This window comes from Halyomorpha halys, unplaced genomic scaffold (assembly GCF_000696795.3).
Source record: "Halyomorpha halys isolate HHAL.00 unplaced genomic scaffold, Hhal_1.1 Scaffold1793.1, whole genome shotgun sequence".
Lineage (NCBI taxonomy): Eukaryota > Metazoa > Arthropoda > Insecta > Hemiptera > Pentatomidae > Halyomorpha > Halyomorpha halys.
Genome location: NW_027106663.1, coordinates 129553 through 144589, shown reverse-complemented (window position 1 = coordinate 144589; position 15037 = coordinate 129553). Strand labels below are relative to the sequence as shown.

General features: G+C 28.7%; 2 protein-coding genes across 2 annotated transcripts in view; both read right to left on the bottom strand.

Moving 5' to 3' along the window:
• Sf3a2 (splicing factor 3a subunit 2) overlaps positions 1–1646 on the bottom strand; it is a gene marked incomplete in the record, with an annotated part of 8252 nt that extends 6606 nt beyond the window's left edge. Inside the window, 3 exon segments of the mRNA XM_067045020.1 lie at positions 528–661; positions 1202–1370; positions 1548–1646. Of these exon segments, the coding sequence (XP_066901121.1) occupies positions 528–661; positions 1202–1355 (288 nt within the window).
• Positions 1647–5872: 4226 nt separating this feature from the next.
• On the bottom strand, positions 5873–14861 carry LOC106690645 (senecionine N-oxygenase). The gene is made up of 8 exons (XM_014436149.1): positions 14819–14861; positions 10955–11142; positions 10730–10868; positions 10514–10632; positions 10012–10189; positions 9779–9929; positions 6376–6539; positions 5873–6251 (listed from the first exon to the last, which is right to left on the bottom strand). Exons 2-8 carry the CDS (start codon positions 11137–11139, stop codon positions 5940–5942), a joined length of 1248 nt encoding a protein of 415 aa, XP_014291635.1. The 5' UTR covers positions 11140–11142; positions 14819–14861; the 3' UTR covers positions 5873–5939.
• Between the last annotated feature and the right edge of the window lie 176 nt (positions 14862–15037).

The window sequence follows — 15037 nt, the reverse complement described above, 5'->3', positions numbered from 1 at the left end:
TAGTTACATTCTGAAGTTCATTCAAGATGGACGATCAACAACTTTGCCAGTCCAAGAGGGTCAAGTGATAAGCCACACCCACCAACTTAACCAAAAAATTGATAAATTTCTTTCTACTTGTTTACTTGCAGACTAAATATTAGCTAGTAAATTATTACTAAATTCTCCATTTATATTTGTTTGGCCACTTAAAACTAAGCTGAAATTTAGTTATCTACTTAGCAACTTAATACAAGTAAACCAGTCCTTATGCTGGGCACCAACTGAGGCCACACCGTTTCCCTTACAGTAAAAGGACCATGCCTTATACAAATAACAATGTGCCAGTGTTTTTGTTTTTAATCTTTTTATTACATTATTTAATGGGCTATTCAATGGGCCATTCAATAACCAACAAAAATTAAGGAACTTATAAACTATCCTATGATTCTGGGTCTTGTAAAAACTAAAGATACATCATGTGAGTTTTTTTTGTAAAATTAATTTTATTAATTAACTTATCATGAAATAAATATTATAATGCTAACTTGTTGTGGAGAATCTTTAGCTTCTTTAGCTGCTCTTCTCGCTAAGTTTGCTTGATGTTTCTTTCCTTGAGTATGGGCTAAATAACTTCCCTCGTTGTTATGTAGGGTGAGACATAGCTTACATTCATATGAACCTGAAAAAATAAACAAAAATTAAACTAACTTATAAGAGATTTTGACATATTAAAAAAAAAAATCTAATCATATTTTTAGCAAGAATTATAAACCGATGATGGAAATATATGAACAAGTTTTAAAACAGGAAAATTTGTAACGGGGAAAGACAAAACAAAATCAAATATAAAACCTCCGATAAAACTTTCAGCAATAAGGAAAATAAATGAAAGAAAAAGTTGAAAAAGAGGAAGACATTTTTAAAAATTGATACAAATAAATGAAAACCAAGGTTATTTTCCTGTAATACGCTAACTCATTTCAAGAAACTTGAAAGTTATTTACATCCACAATGGAATCATAATTTCATAAACCAAATTATAAGATATTAACAGATATGCAAAGGAATCAGATCGATAAAACTAGATCAGTGATAGTATATCTAATCATAACACAAATTGAGTTCAGCAATAAAATGATTCAAATAGATTTTCAGCAATAACACAACCCTAGATTCATAATAACATAAAAAGCTAACCACACAACTATAAATAACTCACCCAAATGATTTTTCATAAAATAGGGATCTTTGTTTATATCAATAGTTTCGAGGGCTAGTTGCCTAAGCCTCTCTCTTCTATCTCGATTTGTCTCTGACCATGATGCTACACCACCACTTCCAGTTTTACCTCCAGGTCGATTTTGGAAATCCATATTGGCTGCTATTTACTAAAACAAGGAGTATATATAATATAACGTAAAGAATAAAATGATATTCATCAAAATGAGAATATTTAAAACAAAGTTGTATAAAAATATAATTAAAAGATAAAAATACAGAGACTGAAAAACCTTAAAAATAACTTTAATTAAATCATTAATATAAAATATTAATGAAAAACACACCTAATGTCAACTAGAGAATCCGGCACATCAAGATATATAAACAAAACCTTGCAGGTTACTTAGTTGAAGGACTCCATATACAATCGATAGAGAGTATGATTATACATAATCGATATTGCACGTTAGCATCGATTAAACGATAGTATAACAACGATTAATATCGTTAATAATTTAATAATATGTTTCTGTTTTACCTTTTTTTAATTTATATTTAATTTTATTATTCGTAATTTAAATTTTAATATTTCATTAAAACAAAGTCTTGACCAAATAGCTCATCTTAACAGCAATTTTCCATAATACGTTGTAGGAAGGGGAGGGCGGGTGTTTAAATTAAAGTACTAAAAATTTTCATGTATTCTATCACTCTTAGCAAAAAAAAAGTATTTAAGTCAGGCTTAGCACCTATATTATTATTAGATACATGTTTTGGACTTAGTATCCACGTTTAGTTTTTCTAATAGCGCAAAAATTGTACGCCTCACAGTTCGTTCCAGTTTCTTATTAGAGAGATAATTAAATTTCCTACAAAGGTGGATAATAAAGATGTTAATCGGGCCAATATAAATGGAGGTACAAAATCCAAATTTTTAATTTGACTTAGCAAGACTCTAAGCGGTAAAACGTGGAATGAGTGGACTTGCTATATATCTATATATATAATATATCTATTTTATGTTCCTACTTCTTCCATTTTGATGAGTATGAAGTATTTATATTAAAGTATTCAAGCTAAATACTAAAATAAAAATGTGAAAAATACTTTTCATTAGTCAAATTAAATAAAATCAACTTATTGTCAAAAATATCCAGACTGAATAAAAGGATTGATTTTATTTAGTCATTTCAGTGTATCAGTTGGTAGAAATGCTAATGTTGGCGGAATAAGTGATTACTGGGCTTGTGTAAAATGAAAAAACTTAATAACTGAGGTTGTTTGAATTTACTCATAATTGTTAAGTTCTATTTTTAAATCTAGTTTTCTGGATGTAGTTTAATGTTAAAAAGTGTTTTCTATTCCATGATTTGTGTTTTTTTCCTCTGGAATAACACTATAGAGGAAAAATTTTGTTTTCGAGGTGGTGTTGTGTTCATTTTTCAAGATAATTATAACCATTGCTCTCAAAACCCTGGTAAGAACATCTTTTGTATTTAGCATGAATGTCTATTGATTTTATTACTTCTTTTATAAGTAATTTTACTGCAGGATTTGGTATTAGAACTAACCAACTCAAATCCAACCAGTTCATTATTAGTTTCAATATATTTTATAAAATTCCTTATTCATTAATTATTTAGTTAAATGTATGGTTACTTGTGAATTCTTTTGTATAAATTATTTTCATGTCAATAGATAATTATTTTTAGAAATGAGTAGATATTGTATAGAAATTTTTCTTCATATTTTTTTTTATTTCCTAGAAACAAATATTTTCAAATAATTACAAAAACTTGCAAATTAATATATTATTAAGAGAGCTTAATATTTGTAATAAGTTGATCTGTTTTAAACATTTTTTTACTAAATCGAGAATTCTCTTTTAACATAGTATTGTCTGAGGTTGCAACTGAGACTTCACCATGGGAAAGACAGAGGGGGTTCATCATGTCACCAATAATTTGAAAACATACTTTGAATTATGAAAAAGGTGGTAAAATATTATTCAAAGAGGTTAAACTTTCAAAATTGCTTTAACTAATAATAAATGCTATTGAGAGAGATTAGTTTTCCAAAAATGTTAAGGAAAAGGGCAAATTTCAGGGAATACTTCCCATATCTCTGGAATTTTGTCCGTTCTGAAAAAAAATCAATAAATGCTAAATATCCAAACGAAATTGGCAAAATCAAAAATTAGTTTTATCTATCTTTTTCTTCTTTATTGAATAAAAAAAAACAGTAAAACAAAATAACCAGTGTTTTAAGTGTCAATTTGCTGAAGGGTTTATTACCCAACCTTACAATTTCAATCTAGAGATGAGGAAAATAACAACAGGTAAGAAAGTAGTATAATATACAATCTTTAAGTTCTAGTATTATACAAATTCACAGTCATATTTCTTCAGTTTCTTCTTTAGCTTTTGTTTTAAGATTTGACATGCGATTCATTTAAAGAACTTTTGAGGTCTTGTCCAGTCCCCGTTAGCTATGTATCGTAAAATTCTTTATTTACTATGAATATTTTCACATAATCTAACTGACTTGTCCAGTGAGTGGTTCCTGGAATTTGAGTTACGCAAGAACCATTCATTAAAGAGAAGTATTCTTTTAATGATTTCTGAAGTATTTACTCACCTTTGTGCAGTATTTCTCATATATGCCATTGACTACCCTCATGGTCGCCCATTATTTACATAAGTATGTCGAACACGGGGGTGGTGGATACAAATAAAATGTTTTTACTGTTGTATTAGTTACGGTTAAATAATATAAAATGTTCTTACTGTAGTGAGAACAAACACAAGTTCACAACAAGTTGACAACTACCGACTGACAACTAGATGAAGAACATAACGGCCTGTGAACTACAATCGATATATTCACCGTTTGCCACAGAGCAACTTGTATCTAATAAAAAATGAATTTAACAAAGTAGAATTTGAACACTTTAACAAAGCAGCCTACTCTAATAATGTTATTCATTTTATCTACTTTATCCGGTGGACTGGACAAAATAACAAAAGTGCCCTGGGTGCAACAGACCAATAATAATGCAAATGACCTTAAGGATTTTTAATAATTTCAGTTGGTTGCTTCCGTGATTTAAAATGTTTATAATATTTTTATTATTCTTGTGATATTTATAATTAGTTCTTTTAGAGATTAATTTTATTTGATTAATGTTACTTTTAATGGTTTCATAATTTCAATCCATATTTGTCAACCTGTCTAATCAGGTGTTTATTGTTGGCCGTAGATTGATATGAGGACAAGATGGTCAGGGGGTGTGGTCAGTAAATATAAATAAACAAAACTTATTTATTTGTGCCAACGTTCAGGCCTTCATCGGGTTGACTTGGGTGGAGTTACCACCCAAAGTCACCAAGTTTTAGTTTAATAATTAATTTTTAGTTAATTAATTACTAATTAAGTAATCCAGATCGAAAGGTTGGCAAAAATAAATAATTTTTGTTTATTTTTGTATCCTTGCTGACCCCCTCCCCTTCCTCTGGACCATATAATATTCTAATACTCTTATGATGAGTATTTCATAAAAAAATGAATTTTTTTTTTTTAAGAAAAAGTAATTGATTAATGAGTTTTCATCAATCTGAATTGCTACCAAAATATTTGAGCTCCAACTGAAGATATATTAATTTTACAACTCTTTGACAATCTTTTTTCCTTTTGTATTTATTTTAGAAGTCATTTTCTTAGCATTTATACAATTGGTATCATTCCTAGTAGAATCTATTTTATATTACTTGAAATCGATCCTACTCAATGTCATGAGGTCTGCTAAATACTAACTCATTTCTAATCTTTTTTATGTAAGATCAAAGGGACCTGAATGGAATAATAAATAATGAATAGAAACTGCTAAGTTATTCAAATTACTAACAATTACTGCCCCAGTAAGGAATTTAGAATCTACTAGAGCTACTACAGAATTCTTGTAGAGGTCCTACAGTTTATAATCGATGAGAAATATGCCCCATTACATTAGGAGATTAATAGGATCATGAGGTTTTGTAACACTTAACAAATTGCTGTCTAAAATGAATTGATATTCATTTCAGTCTAATTAAATATTGAAAAAATATTTCATCAGCAAAAGAGTGAAACCACACAACTGTTGAATCCCAAATTTTCAAATAGAGACAAAATTGTTTATAATTAATATAAAATTGAATGTTTAGCATATTAATATTTTTTTTTCAAATAGTACGTACGAGCAAGTTATATACTATCAACAAAAAAAAATTATAACTTATTGTTATGCATAAAATTTCTGGAAAAATAATTTATTAAAACATAAAATAACTTAAAAATATAAATAAATTAATTGAAGGAATAAATAAATACACATATATAAAAAGAAAATAAATATAATAAAATAAAATAAGTCTAACAGTTTTGGACTTAAGTGGTTTCACTCTTATCCTGATGATATAATACTTAGTACAAATGTAGCTGCATTACCAAGCCTCTATTAATTTATAACAGTCAGTATTATTCTATTTCCTTAAGCAAATTCTTTAATAAAACAGTACCTCTATTTATTAGACTACTATTTATCAGTACTCCATTATTTTTGAAATTCATATAAAATATTAAATTTTCATATTTCAGACATTATTGGTTTTAGAATAATTAATAAGATAAATTACACGTTTAAAAAAATATATTTCATTTGTTTCTCACAAAGGTAATACAACAGAGATAGAAATGATTCACTCAATGATAAAATTTTCAGCATCAATGATTTTGAATACTTCATTTCTGTATTTGACCAAGTCTTTTTTCCTACTATTTCCACATCTATAAAAAATTTTAAATAAAAGATCTGGGCAAGGAGATGATACCTGTCCTGCTTTTTCAACTCCTCTGAAATATTCATATACATTATCTGAAATCATATGGAATTTATTTTCAGAATAACCTCGAGAAATTTGAAGCTTTTCCCAGCTCTTCATGTCTTCCAACATTTCTTCCTTGGATGGAAGATTGACAGCACCAGTTAAAACATTTAGCGCACATTTTGCCTAAAATTATTTTTTCATTAATTACTATATTTGAGTATTCAAATCATTTACATACAGATCATATGTATAGTATAATGTATTATAATAATAATATATTTTCTATAAAGTAATACCAATTAGTTACCTGTATTTCAAACATAGGGAACAAAAACGACCTGAATGGAAGTCCAATAAAAACCATAGTTGGGTGTGTTATTGAAAAAACTTGCTTGTATAATGGACTTATATAATTATTATTTATTTGAATTCCACAATTTTCATCAAGAAATGGAAAATTATATTTGTATCCTGGAAAAAAAAAATCATTATCTTACTGGTATAAACTTGAAATGGATTTAGTATAAAAAATTTTATCAATTTTTATATCATTTGTTAGGTTCCTCTGGTTTCCATTTAGTCCATGAATAACTAATTTCAATGAAGAAATTTACCCAAATAAACTGATTCTGCCAATGGCAAATGATACTTTATTGACTTCTACATAAATGTTTTGCTATTCAAATTAAAGTTAGTTTATTAAACATTATTGTGAAATATGAAATCAAGTAAATTTAGAGAAATCATTCATTAAATTTTTGAGATCCAAGGAAAGAAATACGGAAGAAAAAATATTCTCATGATATGGCTTCAAAAATTCAAGAAAAAACATTTGAAGTCATTTTTCTAATCTCTGGGGCACTTAGATCTTTGGGTTATAACATTTGAACCAAACAAAAACAGTTACCATACATCATCAGATATCCTAATTTATCTAAAAACACATACAAAAATCCTGTATAAAGACGCTTCATGGATTGGTTAATGCATTAACCTGATTATTGTTTTAATGTATTCCTGGAGTCGGATCAGAATATACTGGGTGATTGTTTGGTTTAACAGAGCACTACATGCCATGAAAAGTTTCTCTGTTTCTAACATTTGTATAAATACAAAATATCTTGTGGATCGGGTTAGAATCGACAATTTTCAACTGTTTTCTCATTCTCTTTAAGAGAGTACAATGTATTAAACTATTATCCTTCCTACTGTTCTTTATAGATGCACACCTTGTACAAAGGGAGGAACATTATGAACTTAAGGCTTTTGAAAATAAAGTATTATATGAAATATTAGGTCCCAAAAGGTCTTAACAGGTCTTAACAGGAGAAGTAAGAAGGCAACACAACCTTGAATTCAGGCTATAGCATTGCGGTGTAAGGTTGTAGGTCTTAGTAATGAACGGATCCCTATAATCTTAAACACAGAAGTGACGGATAAACATCCCAGAACTAGACCAAAGTGTAGGTGGGAGAATTATATTAAGACTTATCTGGAATATTTGAGTTTGGACGGGCATGGGTGTAGTTGGTGATTGGTGGTATTGGTATCTAACCTTTGGGCTTGCTTGGCATCTAACCTTAGCCTTTATTATTATTCAGTACATGTTCACCCATCAATTTTGGAATAGTACTTCGGAACTAGTCCATAGTTCCTGTACTTGGCTCCTTCTCCGTACTCTTAGTTTAAGTGTTATTTAAAGAATGAACAAAATTAACATTTATAACTTCTTTACGAAATTGTTGGATATTACCTCTATTAAATTTCTTTTTATGTTGTGTGTTTCATTCATGTTAGTCCATTTTATCTAATCTGATACTTTTCTTTAATTTTCTTAAAAAATAAAAACAATATCATGTCAAAGCAAATTCTTTGCTTCTAAAGTCAGCATTCCAATTGTTTTTTATGTTGTTAAATAATGATTTTCCATAGTCTAGATAATAAATGAGAAGAATTTTCCTGAATACAAGTCATGCATTTATAATTTTTAGATCCTACATTTATAATTTTAATTCCTACATGAAAATAGACTATCACTATTTTTTCTCTCCAACATCTGCTTTGTTACATCGTTTTTCAATTTTAACCACTTTTTCAATGTTGGTCGATTTAACTAATTTTTCACCTTTAGTTTCCTCTTCCTGTTTAAATTAAGTGTTTCAAAGGTAAGATATGTTAGTTACTAAATCGAGGTTTAGAGGGTTGGGTTAGCAGGGAATTATATCTTTCTATTATTTTTGGTGTTATAATCTTCAAGAAATAATTGTGACATTTTTTACATCCATTGATCCCTCTCAAAACCCTCATCAGGAAGGTCAAACTTAACACTATCTTCAAACACATGTTTTGGTCTCCCGGTCAGATGCTTACACATTGTTCGGTTCTATTTAATTTGTCAAAGATTTATTCACTGTTACACCTGGCCTAATAATTGAGATGCGTCCATTATAACCATTCTGATGCTACAATTATAATGTAGCTGTCATAATGTAAAAATACTTGTTAACTATTTTTTGTTTTCTTTTGACCTTACTTCTGACCATTTTCTTTATGATTTATAATGTAGATGGTTCATGCTTGTGACTCTATGTTAAGACATCCTTAAGTCTCTAATTGTTTCATATTTCTTTGGACAAAACATGCTATACATAACTCCATTTTTGAATACCTTGAAGTGCTATTTTTATTGTAATATTACAGACCATGATTCACACCAGTTAAGAGTAGTTGGAAGAAAAATATTTTTTTTTAAATTCTAACCTTAAAATTTATAGAAAGAAGGAGTGAACAGATCGATTCCCAACTGAAAAATAATGTGTATTACCTATCTTTAATTTTGTCCTTATTATACTTATAATTTAATTTTTTTTAAGTATTGTAGACTCTAGATGCTTAGAGTTCTCAATGTATTCAAATATATCCCAATTATATTTATATCACTGAAATCATAACTAATTCTTAAACACTGTGACTATTTCCATACTATCTATCTGGAGTGGGAGTGGGGAAAAGTTTTTCTGCTCTGTCGCAACACTTGTGCTTAGTAAAATCTCCAATACTAATATTTTTAAGTACAAGTATACCAACCAATTGTTAGTATTGTTCTCTTGTCTTAAGAGAACTGAATTTGTTACGCATCATTGATGTTTAAACTTGAACTGGATTGCTAATACATTGATTACAATATTCAATCTTGGTTATTACTCACAGTATGGGTGATTACAGTGGGAAGGTAAAAGAACTCCTTAATAATGGAGGCCTTCAACCTATATTGTATTTTTAGAAAACTATTTTAAAAATGTTATATTTAATTTTAATATCTCGTAACATCTGAAATTGGTAACTGTTTACAGTTCAAGCTCAAATGACGATAAATTAAAAATCTACTTTGCCATTGATATTCCTATTACTGCTTTGATTTTATCACAACTATGGATTTCCACTTGCTAGACTCACCGAAAAAGGATAAATGAATCTCCCAATGTATTCAGTGGAGGTCGTACCTATACTAAACTATGAAAAAGTGTTTTTTAAATTTTACTTTAGAGGTTGTTTTGTAAATTATTACTCTAATATTTGTTAAAATTATTATTAATCATTTGACATAAATAACATTTTCTTTTTTTTAATTCATTTTTTTTTTTTAAGAATTGGATTCAGTACTAATATTCTCTTCATTTTTTACTTGATTCCTCTAAAACTGTCCCTACCTGTACAATATAAAATTGCATCAACTTCAACTTCGGTTCCATCTACAAAATGTACAGTGCTCCCTTCGATTGCTTTTACATCAGGTTTATGGATAATATCTTCTGGAAAAAGTAGTTTAACTTCTTCTGGACAATGGTGGCTTAGATAGATCTAATGTATGGGAGAAATAAAATAAAATAAATAATAATTATTGACTTGATAATATCACTGATAAATTCAAATTGAAAAATACCTGCTTTGAATTAGGATGAATGTTGAATGTTATATCCTGGGCAGAAGGGCCCATCCCAATGACTAGTACAGTTTTATTATCGAAAATATCTGGAGTTTTGAAATAATGACTGTGTAAGGACAGCCCTTGGAAGGGTTCTTTAACTTCAACTTCTGGATAGTTTGGTAAACTATAATGACTACAAATAAAGAAAAAAATTAAGAGTAACTTATTTTATATTACAAAGATCTGTAATTTAGTTAATGAATGATACAGCAATATTAGCTAAATAGAATGTCGAAAACTAAAATTTGATCGATAAATTAATATCCAGTATAATTTATAAAATCTAATTGTTCACACTCTTTATCCATAATTTTTTTATTTTTCTCATTTTACACTGTTAAACTTGTATTCTTTTAAATTATAAGTTCGGTTACTTGAAAAAATCATATTTTCTTTATACCAATAATTAATTTTTAAAAATTAACAACTAATTGAAACAATTGTTAAGACAACTTACCCATTGCAAACAAAAACTGCATCATAAAATGCTGTGTTTTCTGTTCCATGCTTTAAATCTTTAGCAGTCAAAAGCCAGCCTCCATTTGTTTTGGAAACCTTCGTTACTAAGTGCTCTAGCTAGAACATTATACATTCTATCATTAAAACTATGTTATAGCTTAAAAAAAAAAAATGAACTTATTAATGTTATTACTTAGTATATTATTTTAATTACTTTTATGTGGTCTTTCAAATTGTATTCATTACAAAAAGACTGTAGATAGTCAAGGACTTGTGAGGGAGTGATGTATGAGACATTTTCAATATCATAGTGATACTCACTGAATTCCATAACTTCCTTTGGAAGATTTGTCCTTAAAAAATATGAAGTAAGTTAGATATTAGCTGTTTTGTTGTTACTAACCAAAGTAACTTTTATTATTATTTTTTTTTTTTTTACCTCAAATCCCTATACATGCTAGATGATACAGGAAGACCATATTTATCCACTGTATTCTCAGTATAAACCCAAGTACCACCAACCTGATCATTAATCTCAAATACATCATAATTTACTCCTTCGTCCGAGAGTACCTTGGCAGATATCAGACCAGAAGCTCCAGCTCCAATCACAGCTACTTTCATTTTCTAAACAATTAATTTCTTTTGTACACATCAAATTAATTAACATTACATCACATATCTTTGTTCATACTGCAGTAGTATTTTTTTTTTCCAACTCTGGTACCTATTTCAGTTCATAGAGAATTATATTATGCACATTCCAACGCATCTAGTAAGTATTGCCTCTTTTGCTTTGATACCTTGTTAGTCCAAAAAAAATCTTGATATAATTTTTAAAAAATCAAAATCAACGCAAGTTTTAGGGATACATCAAAAGACCTTTCATTGCATTTGAAACAATGATGTAGGTATCCTACAAAACAACGGTTCTCATGAAATATTTTTACAATGATGCGTAGATTTTTTAAAGTTCAAATAGTATAAAAATAATATTGACGATTTTTTCATTGACTTATGAGGTATCACAGCTGAAGTGACAATATGGTAAATAAGAGCGACATGGTTCATTGAGAAACTGTCTATTGTTAGTAAGAAACATCCTGAGAAAGATTAGAATGCACAATTAAAAAGTAATATATTTATGTGAATATTAAGTTTCTAAAAGAAGGATTTATGTATAGATATTTTTTGTGCCTAATTTGTAATGTGTGAAGTCGACAGATAACTTTCTTTGGGATATAATGATGAGGATTGAGGATTTCGCAAAGGTTATTGGTTTTAGAGGGTTAATAAAAAATGAATTAGATGGTTTTACTAATCCTAATAGTATGGCTTACAATAAGTAAGCCATAGCTGTTCTTATCTTTGCATTTTGAGTTTCTTTTCTTAATCGTTAGGACCATTCTTCCAGTAAAATTTGAATCATATGAAACAATAAAATCTCTGTCATTTTAATCAAAATAGTTTTTCAATGACATACCTTATTCATGAAATATTACAATAAAAATATGGTTAGCGCTTACTTTAAGATATGAGAAAAAAATTGAATTGGTAGATGTCAGTCTAGTATTTGATTGATATTATATTTTTTTTGTAAAATTGCCGCCACTTTTTGAATGTCGCTTAATATTTCATTTCTGTATATAATTGTAATAATATCAAAGATATTAACAAACTTGTGCTGGTTTAAGAAATATTGTTTGTTGAATTGAAATAAACAATTTACTAGAAAATCTCAATTTTTAGTTAATAATATTTATGTCTAAGGGTGTGGTTTATTCCTAGTCGGTATTAAAGTATCATAGACTAATAAATAATTTTTTCTTTTAATCATACCTAGTTGTCTTAAAATTTGAGTTCTTGTATATATAAAAAAAAGTGATTTTTTTTGCATTAGTTTTTATTATTTTGATTTTCATCTATAAACATGCCTAAAGTTTATTATTTTTTCTTAACATAATAATAATAATAAGCATTGATTAGCATTATCCTATAAAAAATAACATTATAAAGAAAATACTAATTGAGTTTGGTAACGAAAGGTGTATAAATCAGCCCAAAATGATTTTTTGACAAAATATAATGTCATAAAATTAGACATAGTAGATTGTTGGTATTTAGTGCTGTGCTGAGATAAAAAATATGAAATTGTATAATGAGACATAGGTGCTGTCAAAATATAGCCTAAAATATTTCTGAAATACTTGTTCGTATTTTCTGAAGTTTCACAATGTAAGTTTTATTTAATTAATCTATTTAAAGTTGGTTTAATTAGAGAATGATTATTCGTTTTATCATGTAGTAATTTAAAACAGTGAATAAAATTAGCCATTAAAGAATTGTTTTCACCTGAATTCTCTTATTTATGAAAGACATATTTTATCATTTATATTTGAATATAAAAATTTAAAATCTGATTGAAAAATAAGTCTAATTAAAAATTAATTGCGATTAATTAAAAACTGTTCTCATGGGACGGAATTTGATGTTTATTATGCTACATTAACAGATTTCAGTAGTGAATTCAAGAATTGTCTCTGATATGTGAAAATGGAATGTTAATTGTCTGTAATGCAAATAAAAGAACTAGGTAAGGCGAAACGATAACAAACAGTAAAGAGCCAAATGACGTATACCGTCTCTGAAGTAGCACCAAGTGAGCAGCTGCCACTGAATGACTGAGTGCTTTTAAGTATTCCTTTGACTGTGGAATAAATTCGTACATATCATACATTGTTTTTTAATCAACTCCAGATAAGGCGTTCAGTAAATATTTGTTTTTGTGCAGCGTGTTGGCGCCATCTATGATTCAAGAGGTTACTGCAATTGGCGGGATTTTTGAATTTGAATAGCTCTTTTTCTCATATTTCGTTGGTTGTTATATTATAGGAGCAAATATCGAGATTTTTACAGCAGAATATTCATTATTTTAGCATTTGATATTGCTTTAATTATAATATGCCATGTTTTCAAATTAATATTTTGAATATAAACAAAATCTATAGTAAAATTTCCGTTTCAGCATTCCAAAAAAAATTAATATAAAGTTAATAAATAAATTATATGTACACATACATATATATAGATGCCTATTTGTAGGTTTACGTGAGTAGAGCGTTCAATCCTATGCCACATCCCCCAGCAAGCCTAAAAAGCTCAAACTTAGCCGGGAGGAACTTTAAAGGAATTTCGACCGACCCTCCTCACTTCCGCTCTCCCTCCCACCCGAGGGACTTTCCGTTAAGCGAGTTATGATCCCGCGCAAGGAAACATAAAAACGCGGAATGACTTGTTATTTTTCAATTTGAAATTTCTTAGTTAGGACCTTCTGCCCAGTAACATAAAAGTTAGAATTTCAAATATATTGTCCTTTCTACTATTCTTTACATATGCGAAACCTGGCCTCTTACACAAAGGGAGGAACAGCGCCTTAAGGATTTTGAAAATAAATGATTAAGTAAAGTATCCGGAACAAAATATGATGAGTTAACCGGGTAATTTAGAAGGCTACACGACACCGAACCTGAAGTAACTGTGCCATAAGTATAATTCGGGTTGTAGTACTGCGGCGCATTAGATAAACGTGTCCTTAAAATGTTAATAAACACTGAACCCTGAGGCAAACGTGCGAGATAGACCGAAGCGTAGTCGGGAGGATTACATCGAAACTGATATGGTAGATCTGGGTTTGGGCGTCATTGTTTTGACGTTTATAGCCAGTGATTGGTGGTATGGACATCAACTTTTATTATTGTTTCTTTATTTACTTTTTTATATTTGGTGTTGAAGCCATATTGATTTATAAACTTGGAAGATATTTTTGAAGTATTCTGTACTTTTACTTATTTTATAATATTATAGACAATCGTATCAGCAAAGATAAATAATGCCATTTAGTTCACTCGTTTTCTCAGTGAATTACTAATGATTTCCTCCTTATAGACGATTACAAAAGTGAAAATTTAATTTTAAAATAACGAAATGTAAGATTATGAAGATAACTAGTGAAAATTAAAGATAAGTATTTTTAATCCTTGATAAAAAGCAAGATAGCTCGTGTTATCTATACTTTACTTTATAGCTTTGATTCATGGAAAGATTTTTTTTTTCTATTTACTACTTTTAAGGAACTTCCTCAGCTTGTAAGAATTTAATTTAGGAAAACAATTATTAAACTATAGCTAACTCTTTCTATCCCCTTGAACGAGCAGAACTCAATTCTAATTAGTATCTAAAGATACTATGAGGACAAATGATTTTAGATATTACATAAACATGTGGAAAATATCAGAAATTATACCTTTGCTTTATGATTGGGGACAACGGTGCAACATTGCAGTACGGTAGATAGTTATCAACTGTTTGGCTTTCGGTAAAAATTTATTACCATTGTATAAAAAGAAATGCGTCCTTGTAGCTTCAAGGACTAAAGCCTTTTAGCGGACAGTCGACAGTTTTGTAATTAACATATTTTGCATTTAATTTTTTTTGTGCGTTAGCGCTGTGATGTCCGGTTAGT

Coding starts and splice junctions, on each gene's coding strand:
- LOC106690645 (XM_014436149.1), bottom strand. CDS start 11,139: ATGAAAGTAGCTGTGATTGGAGCTGGAGCTTCTGGTCTGATATCTGCC. Junction 10,190..10,513: donor GCAGTTTTTGTTTGCAATGG/GTAAGTTGTCTT, acceptor CTTTATTTGTAG/TCATTATAGTTTACCAAACT. Junction 9,930..10,011: donor TTCATCCTAATTCAAAGCAG/GTATTTTTCAAT, acceptor CCCATACATTAG/ATCTATCTAAGCCACCATTG.